Below are 15,688 nucleotides of genomic sequence, written 5' to 3'. Positions count from 1 at the left end.
ATACTTATTTCAGTTGCTTCCTGCTGGCTCTCTTTACCCTCTACCACACCTCCCAGCTCTTCATCAGGCACAGGTCAATGGCTAAAACAGCCAAGGCAGCTGGAGCTGAACTTCAGGTACACAGCTGCACATCTAACATCACCTTCTAGTCAGGTTCATCTGGGAATTTTAAAAGAATGTTTATACTTTACAGTAGCTATTTGATGATCTTCTCAGGAAAGAAGTGAAGAGGGGACTTCTTATCCTCCCACTTACTCTCAGAGAGATTAGGTTGACTTGTCTATATTTACAATAGTGACAAATAATGGAATTAGGATATGAACAATGAAATCTTATCTCCAGTGCACAATATGATTCTGCCTCTCATAGAGAAATAAGAAAGATGAAATAAAATGATTCCCAATAAAACTGGATTACTCTGTAATGGGGTACACTGTCTTCTACTTATTTTCCTGATCTAATCAGGTGCTGAGGATGTCCATAAATTATTCTTTGAGGGGGTTGGAGAAAGAAAGAGGGAGAGAGAGAGAGACAGACAGACAGAGAGACAGAGACAGAGAGACAGAGAGAGACAGAAACAGAGAGAGAGAGAGAGAGACAGACAGAAACAGAGAGAGAGAGAGAGAGACAGAGACAGAGACAGAGAGAGAGACAAAGAGAGAGCCTGACTTCAATATAGGGGACAGTTTTTCTGGCTATGATCCAAAAGGAGAGGCATCAGGTGCCAGACTGAGGTCGAGAAAACAAACAGAGCTTGGAGCTTCCCACCCCATTCCACTGATCACAGACAAGACTGAACCGGGAAATGGTGAAACCCATCTCTCACGTCCCCAATTTGATGTCATCATTTCCTTATTCCACTTTTCCTAATTCGAGACAGCAATGAGTCCTCCTACCTGCTCTGTCAGTGCCTGAAATGCCCTCAGATGGTGATCTTTGAGCAGGAAGAGTCTGCCAAGAGAAAAGTACATTTTGCATTTCAGAAGCATAAGGACAACAGAACTTATTCAGCACCTGTGCAAGGTATTGAGCTGATGCATACATTCAAACAGTGTATGTTTGGGGTGTTTATGAAGGTCTAGCTCCTCTGGTATGAGGGCTTGCTCAGCACTTTTCTGGGCTGCTCATCCACCTTTGGTGTCTATTGGTTGCCCAACTCTCACCCGTGGCTCCAAGAAGCTGTGGCATGCACAGTGACCACACCCAATAAACCTTCCTAGCAGATGTGCTAAACCAGGTTAAGGGTAGCCTCTAGGCTTTAAACCCTGTTGGTTAGTTAGGGGGAAGCCTATCCCTCAAGCATATGAAGGCTTCTCCCTGCAGAATGAGTGGATGAGAACAAGTTGTTCCAACAGCCATGGAGGTGTCTGAAGCAAGTGCTGTGGAGTGCTAAGAACTTAGTAAAACATGGAAGACACCAAGGTCATCCAGTGCATCCCTGGCCATGGTCAGTCATCCTGACTTTTGTCTCGCCACTGGACTTTGAAGACTTGAAGAGACAGTGAGGTTGACTGATGTGGGCAAGTCTGTCTTACTTAAATCCAAGTCAAGGCATCACTCCTGATCTCACTGGTCTTTAAAAACAGAGGGTGAGCAGCAGCACTTTCAAACAAAACAGCACTCTGAATCACCTCTTCCTTTGCTCCAGCAGATTGAGCTTGGAGCGGGGAAAATAGTAGACTGAAGAGGGTACACCTAGAAACGTCTATTCCAATCCTCGTTTTATAGATGAGGAAACTGAGGTCCAGGGAGATAAAATGATTTGCATAAGATCATATAGGTAGCAAATGGCAGAGATGAGATTTGAACCCTGGACCTCCAAATCTAGGTTTTTCCCATTTATTAAGCTGCTTGAGAGTGTTAGGAGGGATACAGCCAGCTTTGTGCAAGAGGAAAAGACCCAGAGGAAAATCTGAACAGCTAGCCAACGGCAGCAACAAGACTGGAACTCAGATATTCCGGCCTCCTGCAATCTAACATTCTGCTGGGAGAAAGGAAACAGTATTTATGAACCTTGGTCTGATACTGATTCTCCACACTTAGTGCTTTGATTTTAAAAGTGATAGGAAGGGGAGTGCTCATACAGAAAGAAAACCTGTTTGCCATTTGTTTGGTTCAAGCTGTTCCTTTGTAGTTGCAGCTCAACATACTTACTTGACAAGCATGGACACAAAGGTGGATTGGATCAGGTTTTTTGCTCTTAAGGATCTTACAAACTAACAAGAATCATGCATTAGATTATAAACTCTTTGAGAGCAGGTGTTAATGGGAGAAACATCAAGTTTAGCATGGTGGGTAACTGCTGCCAAACATATGTTTACCACAGTGCAAAAATTATGGAGATTAAAAACATAGGTTTCATATTATTATGCTCAAGCACAGATGGAACAATCATGAGGATTCTAAAAAGGTTTCTTATAGGCAAAATTATGTCAGAGTGACAGAAAAAATGGTTTATTTACATATTGTAATGACCAATACTCCTCTTAGGCCAAAGAAGTCAAAGTTTAACTTTAAAGAAGTTAAAAGTAAACCCCATACTTCCTTCAGTGTCATAAAAGTTGGATAAACTAAGTTAAACAAAGACATAGTCTCATACATCCCTTAAGAAAACAAGCTTCTTTGTCAAACTCTATAGGTTAACTTAGCCAGGCTGTAGATTAAACTATACTTAGAGGATTCACAAATAGACTGAGGAGGATTTATTTACATGTCACCAAGGAGTCAGAGATAGTAGAAATTCTTCTTCTGGTTTCTTAACTAAGCAATGTTTAAGGCTCTCACATAAATTTTCACATCCCTGGGGACAAGTTTTGGTCAGATGAGGTCAATATTAACCAAAATTTGTGGGAGGAATGGCCATTAGTGCCAAACATTAGAAGCAATTAAAAAATTCCCATATAACACAGGGCTTGATTCACTTTTTTTCTTTGTACGTCATATCTGGCAAGATACCTTGACAGTGTTAGTAAGTGCTTAATAAGTGCTTGTTGATTGATTAATGAGGGACATAGATGAATCATGGAAATAAAAATAGCTAAATACAATGCCACAGGCATATAAGAGGCACAAACATGAGCTACGAACTTCAGAAGAGGGAGAAATCACTGAAGGTTGGAAATAAAGAGCCCCTGCTGAGACTTAAGGAAGGCTTCATGGAAAAGGTGGCATATGAGTAAAGCCTTAGAGGGTGAGCAGGTTTCTTAGCATCTGCTCAAATATTTCAGTGTTTACTTTGTGAACTAAATCCTCTATACAAGGTACCATTAGGGTTACAAAAGAGAGAAAGACATGGTCTCTATCCTCAAAGAGTTTATAATATATTGAATGGGGAGAAGAATTCCAGAAGTTGGAAAGAGTGTGAAGAAATATACAAAGATGGAAAACAAAAACAAAAACAAAAAAACCAAAAATGAACAAAAAGCCTTGCTTGGGAAGAGTAATTTCTCTGTGTTTGGTTGAATGAGTATAAGTTTGTGAAGGGGAATAGTGGGAGATAATTCTAGAGAATTGGGGTGACACCAGATTTAGGAGAGCCTTGGGTGTTTGTCAAAGGATAATTTGAGCATTCCTTGGTAGGTAAAGAGAAATCCCTGACACTTTCTGAATAAAGGTGTTTCTAGAGGGTAGAGACCATGCCGTTAGCTTTGGACTCTCCCCTGTCCCCAATATGGTGTCCTGCCCTTAGTAGGCACTGATAGAATAAGATGATTCTGTAAGAGTAGGTTAATAATGTTAAAACTCAGAATGAGCTGAGGCTAGTGAGCAAAACTAAACTCAGCTATGAGAAAAGTCTTTTGGTCTCCAGCCTTATTATTTTAGGAGAAAGAGTGGAATCAAAGAAAATATCAAAAATGGGCACAAGGCAGATGCTCACCTCTTTTGCTGCTCTTTTCTCAGCCAAGGACAATAGTCTTTGGATCATAAAAGACTGAAGAAAAATGGCTAATAGTTTGTGGATATACTGGATAAATATTTAGATGTAAGCAAGACATTTGACAAACCCACACACTATTCTTGTAGAAAAGATGGAGAAATATGAGCTAGATGAGAATTCTATTAGATTGACTTGGATCTGGGAGACATTTATGGTTTTATGTTAACTTAGGAGGAGGTTTTTAGTGGAGTTCTCTAGGGATTTGGGCTTGATCCTCTGCTGTTTTATCAAAGACTTGGATAAAGGAACAGACCACATGCTTTATAGTCATAGGCAGTTCAAAGTTGGTAGGGATGACTAACACACTGGGTGACAAGAGTTAGAAATAAAGGGGGAAAAACAAATTAGAATACTGAATTAAATTGAAAAGATGAAATTTTATAGGTGCAAATCAATTAGTCACTCAGCCAACCAACATTTATTTAGTACCTATTATATACCAGGGACTGAGATAAGTGCTGGGGATACAAAGAAAAGCTAAAGACAATCTCTGCTGTTGAATGCACAATGTAATGAGGGAGATAACATGCAAATATCTATATACAAACAAGATATTAATCAGAAATAATCAACAGAGGAAAGGTACTAGCCACACTAGGAGTTAAAATATCAGTTGTACATATGCTGGATGGTAGAGGCATGACTACACAGCAAGTCATCTGAAAAAGATCTAGAGAATTTAGTAAGCTATAGTGTAATATGGCATCCAAGAAAGAAAATGTAACCTTAGGGTTCATTAACAGAATATGTCAAGGACCAGAGAGGTGGCAGTCTTACCATGCTCTGACTTTGTCCAGCCACAATAGGGTTATTATTTTCACTTATGAATACCAATTTTTCAAGAGGACATTTTTAAGCTGGAGAGCAGTAAGGTAGAGGAAAGATCCTGAGGCCACACAAATGAGGATCAGCAGCTGGGAATGGTTTGTTTGCTTGTATAAGAGACGACTTAGAGGAATAGGAGAGTTATCTTCAAGTATTTGTAGGACTTGCATCTGGAAGGAAAATTAGGCTTGTTCCTATAGGTTCTGTATTGATATTACTTCATTGTCTATGTAGTGATCCTATTTATTTCTTTTAATTTAATCTATATTAGCTATAACTCTATGTGAGATCATAATTGCTATTCCAGCCTTTCTTCATGCATCAGTTGAAGCATAATGCATTCTACTCCAGCTCTCTATTTTAACTCTGTGTATATCTCTACTTTTTAAATGTGTTTCTTGTGAACAGCATATTATTGGATTCTGATTCTTACTCCATTCTGTTATCTGTTTCCATTTTTTGGGTGAGTTCATCCCATTCACATTCAAAGTTATAATAATTATAATTCAGCTTGGCCCCAGACCATAGAAGTAAGAGCAATTTGTGGAAATTTCAAAGAAGCAAATTTAAGCTTGATGTCAGGAAATACTTCCTAACAACTAGAGCTCTCCAGAAGCGGAATGGGATGCCTTGGGAAGTAGAAATCTGTCAGAAAAGCCTGCTTGGCTTCTTATCAGGTATGCTGAAGAGGAGATTAATATTTAGGATGGGTTAGATTATATGGCTTCCTTCCAACTCAGAACTTGTTATTCTGTGAATACCCATCTGTTGAGTGAAGAAATGTCCTATAGGGCAGCATTTCATTCCATTGAAATAATCGGATTTACTTAGATTTAGGATTTATCACACCTTGTAACGTGATATATTTCCTCCTCTTTTTCAGACCTGCTCTTGTACCTGTTAGAAAAAAAAGCTGTTTAGAGCCATGGGTTATTGGCTTAATCACCTTTATATCCTTGATTGTTCTGGCCGTGTGCATTGGACTCATTGTTCATTATGTGAGATATAGTAAGTATCAATTAGGTTTTTTCCCCCAAGTCTTCTAGACAAATTTCAGATTTTTATTTGTTTTATATTTGCTCTTTCAGATCTATAATTCAAGCTGTTTATGAATAAACCTTCCTTGAATTTTCATTACTTCATGCATTGATTATAGATCAGTACTTCATTTTGGGAAGTCTACTAAAGACCCTAGTAGCTCATGTCTTCCAGTTTTTGTCGTAACAGACATCAATTAAGACCTGAGAGGCAATGTGGCATAGTGGAATTGGCCTTAGACTCAGGAAGGACTCTGATGCCCACTGATGGTATCACTACATGAGTCACTTAAAATTATGTGGCCATGCATAACTTCTCAGAAGTTTTATAACTTTTTTTGAAGACTAAACACATTTAAAGAATTGATAACCTGCCTTGATAAAGGGAGTTCCCCCACTGAGGGTTTTCAATACCAATAAACTCACATCTAGATATCCCTTCTCCCAAATCCCCCAAAAGTAAGATTTAAATTGGAAGAGTAAAACATAACAGAATCTGAAGTCTAATGCCCTGAACCCTCTAAAAGTGTAGGAAAACTTGACACTTAAAAAACCCCAATCTATTTAAAATGATGACATTAAAGAATTTAATGACACCCCAGACATTATAGAGGAGTAGTCAAGTAGGTGATAAGCATTTATTCAGCCTCTGTCATGTGCTACACACAGTGCTATGCAATGGGGATACAAAAATAAGCACAAAGGCTGTCCCTAATGTCGGGGAACTTACATTCTAATGGGTAGGAGTATGCACAAAAGGGAATGAAAAATGCAGACAGGAGGTGCTCATGAGTGTTAAATGTTGTATAAGTCAGAAGCAGCAGAGCCAAGAGAGAAATGAAAAATGGACATAACCTAGGATCTTCTTCTAATTGGAGACTCTTGGAGGAACTCATCAAAATGAAAAGGGGGCCATCATGGCTGAGCAATATTCCAGCATGAGAAGACCCCAGGAGCTAAATAAAGTTTCAGAGTAGGCTGTATTCTGTTTCTGTAGTGGTGTTTATATTGGCCTTTTTCCAAGTGATTTTTCCATTGCTATTCATTATAGGCACTCTGGTGTCCTATACACCACTATATCCTCACTTAAAGAGGATGAAATGAATTATGAAAGGCATTTCTGAAGAGACTGACTATATTATGGTCAGGCACATCACAGAAAAAAGAATCAAAGGTTCCCATGATGTTAGGATAGTCCTGAATGGTCCTTCAGATATGTTCTTTTGAGGTAGAATAACTTCTGAAATTGGGGGCAGCTAGGTGGTGCAGTGGATAGAGCACCCGTGCAGGAGTCAGGAGGTTCAAATCTCCTCTCAGACACTTTTTGACGCTCACTAGCTGTGTGACCTTGGGCAAGTCACTTAACCCCAATTGCCTCATCCTGGGTCATCTCCAGTCATCCCGATGAATATCTGGTCACTGGATTCAGGTGGCTCTGGAGGAGAAGTGAGGCTGGTGACCTGCACAGCCCTCCCTCACTCAAAAAACAGTCAAGTGCAAGTCATGTCATCATTTCTCTGATGGCATGGCTTCCTTCAGCAACAAAGGATGAAAACACACACATAAATTCTGAAATTAATAGATATATAGAAGGTTAGGACTGGATAGGATCTTACATCTCATCTAATGAGCACTCCACCTTCCTCACTTCATTTCATAGAAGAAGACAACAAGGCTGTGCTTTATTTCAACTAATGGAAAGGAGAATTGTTCTCCTGAAGCAAGTGGTTTGGTAGCAAGATCTGTGACAAGATTTTTCTTCTCTCATCCTTCAATATGCAATCAAATTGGTTAGATTTTAATGGGTTCCCTTTGTTGGTGTTAGAGGCAATCCTAATGCTAGCATTCTCTTAGTTTAGATTCATATTGGAATGGATTAAGGCACTCACAAGTGATTGAACAGTTAAACAAAAGGAGGTTTACTTTGCATGTCAGCAAAGATATGCAAGAAGGATACAGTGGTCCAAGCTTCACTGTATATGGTCTCCTTTTTCTCCATGCGGAAATGAATTTGATCAACAGGGTAACCGTGACTTTTGTGGGCTTCAGAAATGGACCAACTTGAAAAAGCCCGTATCCCACCTGGATGAGACTTTTTATGCCCTCAGATGACCATAAAGCTGCAGTTAGGGTGGCAGAGGTCATACTTCTAAGGCCACAGCTTTGTCTCTTTTAGGAAATAATGAATCCTTGTTTATGAAAGTAAGGAGGAGGCATGGGCCACCATGTTGTGAGGAAACACGGTTAGATGTGGAGAAACTGATTCCTTGTCAAGAAAAGAAAGGTCCTTTGCAACCTGTTGTTCTCAGCTAAAGTAGAGGATGGCGCAGATAAATGACTCAATGGATGGAGCATGGTGTCTGGAGTCAGGAAGACCTGAGTTTAAATCCAGCCTCTGACATTAGCTGTATGACCCTGGACAAGTCACTTAACCCTGTTTGCCTCAGTTTCCTCATCTATAAAATGAGAAGGAAATAGCAAATCTCTCTAGTATCTTTGCCAGGAAAATCCCAAATGGGGTCATGAAGAGTCTGGAATGATTGAATAACAACGAAAGCAGGGGTTACATGTTTGTCAAATAGTGATTTGCTTAAGGTCATATAGCTCTGTCATCAGACAGGGTTCTGAATGATTTTGATCCCTACTTTTTAAAGAGAGGTTTAATATTTATACTATTTTCTGGGGAATTCAAGCAAAATCCCAACTGAACCCAGGATTTTATTATTTTGTGTGTGTGTGTGTGTGTGTGTGTGTGTGTGTATGTGTGTGTGCGTATGTGCGTGTGTAACAACAAAGTGGTTGAGAGTCACTAGCCTGGAACCAGGAAGACCTAAGTTCAAATCTAACCTCAGAAGCTTGCTAACTGTGTGACCTCAAGAAAGCCACTCTGTTTACCTAAGTTTCTTATTTATAAAATGGGGATAATAATAGTACCTACCTCATGGGTTGGTATGAGAATATTTGTAAAGCACTTAGCACAGTGTTTGGCACATAGTTAAGCACTATAAAAATGTTAGTTATTGTTGTATCTACCCAGATAGCGGTCTCAAAATTCTCTGCTTTGGCTTTTTGACAGCTGAGACCTGGGCAGAAGAATGCTTAGGTTCTCTTTATTTTTTTATAATAAATTTTTATTAATATGCTTGGTTTTTAAATGGCCTACACTTGTCAATATTGTCAAACAGTGTTCAAAATCTCTTCCAGCTGTAGATTTATGCTTGGCACCTGTGAGATTCAAACTGAGAACATGATCTGGAGCCTGTGTGTCTATGCATTTGTATACTTGAGATAGAACTATCATCTATCTCTTCCAAATCCAAGCCCCAGATCATTTTGCCTCCCAAATAAATTAAAAATTCTAAATCTGACCCAAAGTCATCCAAGAAATAGCCAATCCATTTCTTGCTCTCCAATGTAGGTAGTATTTTACTTCTCACATGATTCAGGTGCAGCAGGGAACTTCCACTGAAGTATTTCCCTCAACAAAAGTGAACAACATCCTACTATACACCTGAATAAACAATGGTTGTTATGATTTGATAATTGTGTCGCACATGTAATCTGTCTTCTGTGTTTCAGGAGATAAACAGAGGACAGACTCAGGCTCAGCCCTTTAGCAGCAGATGCTTAGGAAACCAAGACACAAACAGAAACAAAATACCCGACAGCAAGAGACATACCTAAGCCTCCTTTGCTTGATGGAGGAGAATCTGCTTTTGTCTTTAACCAATAAGGGAACCTACTGTTTTCAGCTATGGCAGGAGCTAATCTATTTCAGATAAATGGGGCATGTTTGGTGAGGTATTTAGTACTAGGGGGAGAGGAGAGGCATGCAGGCGTGTAAGTGTGACAGTTTGTCTTTCATACTCTGGCTTTGTGACTGTATGAAATTCTGGCATAACATATACATGCCTGGTTTCTTGGTGTGGCTATTTCTGTCACCTCAATGAGTCAAATGTCCTGTAGCAACATGAACATCGTCAATAGAGTAGTCAATACACTTAACAGTATGGTGGAATGGTTGTCAATGACAATTCTCCAGCTTTCATTTGAGTGGCTGAGCCAAGGGAAATGGGGAAAGAAGGCATGTATACATGTTTCATAAAAATGATGTCTGCATGTTTGGGGGTTGTTTAAAGAAGTATCTTGTGCTGGAGAACAATGAATGATTATTCATGGGGTAAGGAAATGTATTATTTAGAAAAATGACTAACTAAACGATTTTTACAAATTAGCCCTTATGAAGAAACACTACCTATCCACCTGATGATGTAACATTTAGCAATCCATTTCTGTTAATACTTTAAGTCATTTAATTGGAAATACTGCAATTCAGGTGTAGGTAACCCTGACTGGGCCCATTTTCCTGCTCACCAATTTCCCTAATCCCTTTCCAAGGCTAAGTGGAGATCACTGGGTCTAATCTGTAATTTTCTTTCTGGGTTTTAGAAGTCTGGAATGACAATGGATTCACTTTTCTTTCAGCGGTGAAAAGAGAAAATGAAACTTAAATAAGATAATGTAGAGAGCAAATATATATTCTATAATGGAGAGTAAAGGGTAAAAATTTTAACCCACACTGGGGGGAAAACTCCAAAATTTTTTAGAAGAAAGACTTATCAAAGAACAATGACTAAAGTTTTAAAATCATAATGCCATATATCTGAATGAAAATTATGATTTAGAAGCAAAATTTTATTTTCCCTCTAGGTTTACTCGTTTTTTTTTAAATTAACAAATTAACAACATTTACAGCTAGGTCCTGATAAGTCCAAATAAATCCCATAAAATGGTTGAATTATTCATATGTGTATTGTATATATGCATATTTCCATTAGACTGGGACAATTACCATTTTTACACAATTGTATATTCAAATAGTCAGGGTTGAAGAAGAAAATTTGGGACCTTAAAAAAATTATAGTTATGATCCACAATTTTTCTTAGATGGAAAATTCAGAAAGCTCTGTCTGCATTTAAAATATTGGTTTGTTTGTTGCTGTTTTCTAACAAAAATATCATTTATTTTGAAATACAGAGTTAGGAACCCCAGTTGGCTTGGTACTGAGACAAACTAAAGAAACAGCCACCATTTGCCCTTCTAAACTTTTTCTAGTTGGATAAACAGGGAAGGGTATCCCCCACGCCTGGAATGCTCTCCCTCTTCTCCAACTACTTACCTCTCTGACTTCCTTTAAGTCCCAAATAAATCCCAGCTTTTCAGACTAATCTTATTTTCAGTGCCTTTCCTCTGCTAATTATTTCCTATTAGGCATATATATATATGGATAGATACATACCTTATTTCTCGTATATTTCTTTGCATGTTGTTTATCCCCCCTACTCCCCTAATAAGACCTTAAGGTCCTTGAGAGCAGGGACTCTCTTTTGTCTCTTTTTGTATTCCTGGCACTTAACAATGTGCCTGGAATGTAGTAAGAACTTAATAAATGTTTATTTATCAATTGATAAATATAAATAAATCCCATCACTTTGCATTTGACCCTGAATAGAAACAAAACTTTCTACTTTAAGCAACTAAGGCATTAGAAGAGGCCGTGTTGTATAGCAAATAGACCTGGCATCTTCAGTCAAGTCTCCTCTCTCATGCCCAGCGGTGCTGGGTTAGTAACTTAAGGTCTCAGTGCCTCAGGTCCTAATTGGCTGAGAGAGTCTAAATAGCAATTGTTTCTCTTTTGACCAGAAACCCTCCCAGATAGAATTTTTTTTTTTTTTTTGGACTAAGTAAAAGAGGCCATTCTCTGCTGCATTTCTTAACTAGCCTTAATCACTGAATGGGCACTACTTCTCTCTAACTGAGACTTATTAAAGAGCATAGATTAAAAAGGCCAAATTCTCCCACTGCATCCAGGACCATTTCCAGTCTTCTTGTTCTATATCTTGCTACTGGAACCAGATGGCTCTGGAGAAGAGAATGAGTCTGGTAACTTCGCACAGCCCTCCTTCACCTAAATCCAATTCACTTGCATGTCATGGCATCACCCCCTGATGTCATGGTCCTCTTCAAGAATGAAGGATAAACAACAACTCAGGTAATTCTGTAAGACTGTAATTTGCAGAGCAGGTACTTATATAGTATGATAGAGGGAAAGTTCTCGGCAAGATTTCCCTTTACCAATGAAATAACAGATCTAGTCTCTCGTAAGTCTACTCCTGAAGAGAAAGATTTATTTCACTCAAGATACTCAAAATAATATCACTTAGGGCGGAGCCAAGATGGCGTAGTAGAAAGACGCACATACACATAGCTCCGAACCCACAACCCATAGAACAACTACAAAGAAGTAACTCACGGCGAATTCTGCACCCAGAGGCCACAGAACATTGGAGCGAGGGAGATTTCTGTTCCGGAGAGACCTGCAAACCTCTCGTAAAAGGTCCTTCGTGCTGCGGACTGGGCGCCGGGACTGGGAGCTGAGTACAGCCCTGCCGTGGCCGCGGCACCGAGAGGAACAGATCGGAGCGGGCTTCAGGGACGGGATCTCCAGCGGCCGCACAAGTACCTCCACCCACAGGTGACGGGGGTCTGTGAGAGAGTCCCTTTGGCGGGTCGAGGGGGGAGTGGGGTGCCCCCATGGCTCGGGCCCCCTCGGGAGACAGAAGCTGAGGGGCAGCGGCAGACCAGGGCTCTCCAAGCAGGCAGGAGCCTGGATCCATTGTTGAAGGTCTGTGCATAAACTCCCTGAGAGGCAGCCCTGCCCTCACCTGAGCATCTGAATTTAATCTCACACTGAATAGCAGCCCTGCCCCCGCCCAAAGCCCTGAGGCTGGAAGCAGCATTTGAATCTCAGACCCCAAACACTGGCTGGGAGGATCAGGAGGTGAGGTGGGTGTGAGGAAAATATTCAGAGGTCAAGTCACTGGCTGGGAAAATGCCCAGAAAAGGGAAAAGAAATAAGACTATAGAAGGTTACTTTCTTGGTGAACAGGCATTTCCTCCCTTCCTTTCTGATGAGGAAGAACAATGCTTACCATCAGGCAAAGACACAGAAATCAAGGCTTCTGTGTCCCAGCCCACTCAATGGGCACAGGCCATGGAAGAGCTCAAAAAGAATTTTGAAAATCAAGTTAGAGAGGTGGAGGAAAAGCTGGGAAGAGAAATGAGAGACATGAAGTCAACGCATGAACAGCAAATCAGCTCCCTGCTAAAGGAGACCCAAAAAAATGTTGAAGAAAATAACACCTTGAAAACTAGCCTAACTCAATTGGCAAAAGAGGTTCAAAAAGCCAATGAGGAGAAGAATGCTTTCAAAAGCAGAATTAGCCAAATGGAAAAGGAGATTCAAAAGCTCACTGAAGAAAATAGTTCTTTCAAAATTAGAATGGCACAGATGGAGGCTAATGACTTTATGAGAAACCAAGAAATCACAAAACAAAACCAAAAGAATGAAAAAATGGAAGATAATGTGAAATATCTCATTGGAAAAACAACTGACCTGGAAAATAGAGCCAGGAGAGACAATTTAAAAATTATGGGCCTACCTGAAAGCCATGATCAGAAAAAGAGCCTAGACATCATCTTTCATGAAATTATCAAGAAAAACTGCCCTGAGATTCTAGAACCAGAGGGCAAAATAAATATTCAAGGAATCCACAGAACACCCCCTGAAAGAGATCCAAAAAGAGAAACTCCTAGGAACATTGTGGCCAAATTCCAGAACTCCCAGGTGAAAGAGAAAATATTGCAAGCAGCTAGAAAGAAACAATTCAAGTATTGTGGAAATACAATCAGGATAACACAAGATCTAGCAGCTTCTACATTAAGGGATCGAAGGGCATGGAATAGGATATTCCAGAAGTCAAAGGAACTAGGACTAAAACCAAGAATCACCTACCCAGCAAAACTGAGTATAATACTTCAGGGGAAAAATTGGTCTTTCAATGAAATAGAGGATTTTCAAGCATTCTTGATGAAAAGACCAGAGCTGAAAAGAAAATTTGACTTCCAAACACAAGAATGAAGAGAACCATGAAAAGGTGAACAGCAAAGAGAAGTCATAAGGGACTTACTAAAGTTGAACTGTTTACATTCCTACATGGAAAGACAATATTTGTAACTCTTGAAACATTTCAGTATCTGGGTACTGGGTGGGATTACACACACACACATGCACACACGCACACACACATAGAGATAGAGTGCACAGAGTGAATTGAAGAGGATGGGATCATATCTTAAAAAAAAATGAAATCAAGCAGTGAGAGAGAAAGATATTGGGAGGAGAAAGGGAGAATTGAATGGGGCAAATTATCTCTCATAAAAGAGGCAAGCAAAAGACTCATTAGTGGAGGGATAAAGAGGGGAGGTGAGAGAAAAACATAAAGTCTACTCTCATCACATTCCACTAAAGGAAAGAATAAAATGCCTACTCATTTTGGTATGAAAACCTATCTTACAACACAGGAAAGTGGAGGATAAGGGGATAAGCAGAGTGGGGGGGGGATGATAGAAGGGAGGGCATGGGGAGGAGAGTGCAATTTGAGGTCAACACTCATGGGGAGGGATAGGATCAAAAGAGAATAGAAGTAATGGGGGACAGGATAGGATGGAGGGAAATATAGTTAGTCCTATACAACACAACTATTATGGAAGTCATTTGCAAAACTACACAGATTTGGCCTATATTGAATTGCTTGCCTTCCAAAGGGAAGGGGTGGAGAGGGAGGGAGGTAAAGAAGTTGGAACTCAAAGTGTTAGGATCAACTGTAATGTTCTTACCACTAGGAAATAAGAAATACAGGTAAAGGGGTATAGAAAGCTATCTGGCCCTACAGGACAAAAGAGAAGTCGGAGACAAGGGCAGAGAGGGATGATAGAAGAGAGAGCAGATTGGTCATAGGGGCAATTAGAATGCTTGGCGTTTGGGGGGGGAGGGGAGAAAAGGGGAAAAATTTGTAACCCAAAATTTTGTGAAAATGAATGTTAAAAGCTAAATAAAAAAAATAAAATATAAAAAAAAATAATATCACTTAGGCTTTGAAGGCAGTTATAGTAGGGAAATTCTCAAAAAATGTGCTGGGCAGTGGTCACATCTTTGAACAAGTACATCCTTAGTTTTATGAGCATCTTTAAGGTGATATTACTATTGGACAGAATAAAATCTGTTCTGCCAGCAGCTTTGGAAGAATGATTCATTCTTAATAACTGAGCTTTCCAGGTTAAATGAAAGTGCATTTCTTTGATCAGAAAACTATAATAATAATAGCAATTTTACATGGAAATCTTTCTAAAATGTATCATGTTATGCTGTCTTAAAATATATATTACAGTTTACTCCTTGATAACTTAAGTTCATTTTCATCAATATTAATTGTACTATGGTGCCCTGTTGAGATGATTATGACTACTTGGGGTTACACTCAATGTTCTTGGTGGCTGCGATGTTTGAGTTTTTGTGTCTTTTTTTGAATACTGTGTCTTCTGTACTTTTAGGTGTCATTTTTTTTGTGCTGTCAATGTGCTTGCCATATGCAACCCCTTCAATGTCCTTCAGTGTATAGGCTTGGAAACCAGCTCAGTAGAATTTTGTGAGAGTAAACATGTTAAGTGAGGGCTTCAAGGGATCTCTGAAAAGTGCAAGAATTGTAGTAGATAGATTGTATGATTCCTATTTTGGGTGTTCAGAGGTCTTTTTAAACTCTGTTTTCTTAGCTCTGCTCTAGCTAGATCAGGTCAATGGATACTTCCAGTCTAGTTATTAAAAGATCAGCCATATGACTTTCTATATAAACCTTGTATGCCAGAGGTACTGCTGGGATGGTTGTTGAAGAAATATGTTGCTGGTATGGCTGATGTGGAGGAGAAAGGCTCTGGCTCCTCATACTCTTCCTACTTCTCTGTCTTTTCATCTTTTTACAAGAGGATAGA

At 39.5% G+C, this 15,688-nt stretch overlaps 1 protein-coding gene across 1 annotated transcript in view; it reads left to right on the top strand.

Moving 5' to 3' along the window:
• The window catches only part of LOC140511741 (transmembrane protease serine 11E-like), a 68,671-nt gene that overhangs the window by 26,915 nt on the left and 26,068 nt on the right, over positions 1–15,688 (top strand). Inside the window, exon 2 of the mRNA XM_072620915.1 lies at positions 5,646–5,770. Coding sequence (XP_072477016.1) covers positions 5,646–5,770 — 125 coding nt within the window. The remainder of the gene's footprint in view (positions 1–5,645; positions 5,771–15,688) is intronic.

Source organism: Notamacropus eugenii, chromosome 6 (genome assembly GCF_028372415.1).
Source record: "Notamacropus eugenii isolate mMacEug1 chromosome 6, mMacEug1.pri_v2, whole genome shotgun sequence".
NCBI lineage: Eukaryota > Metazoa > Chordata > Mammalia > Diprotodontia > Macropodidae > Notamacropus > Notamacropus eugenii.
This window is presented reverse-complemented; position numbering and strand designations above follow the sequence as displayed.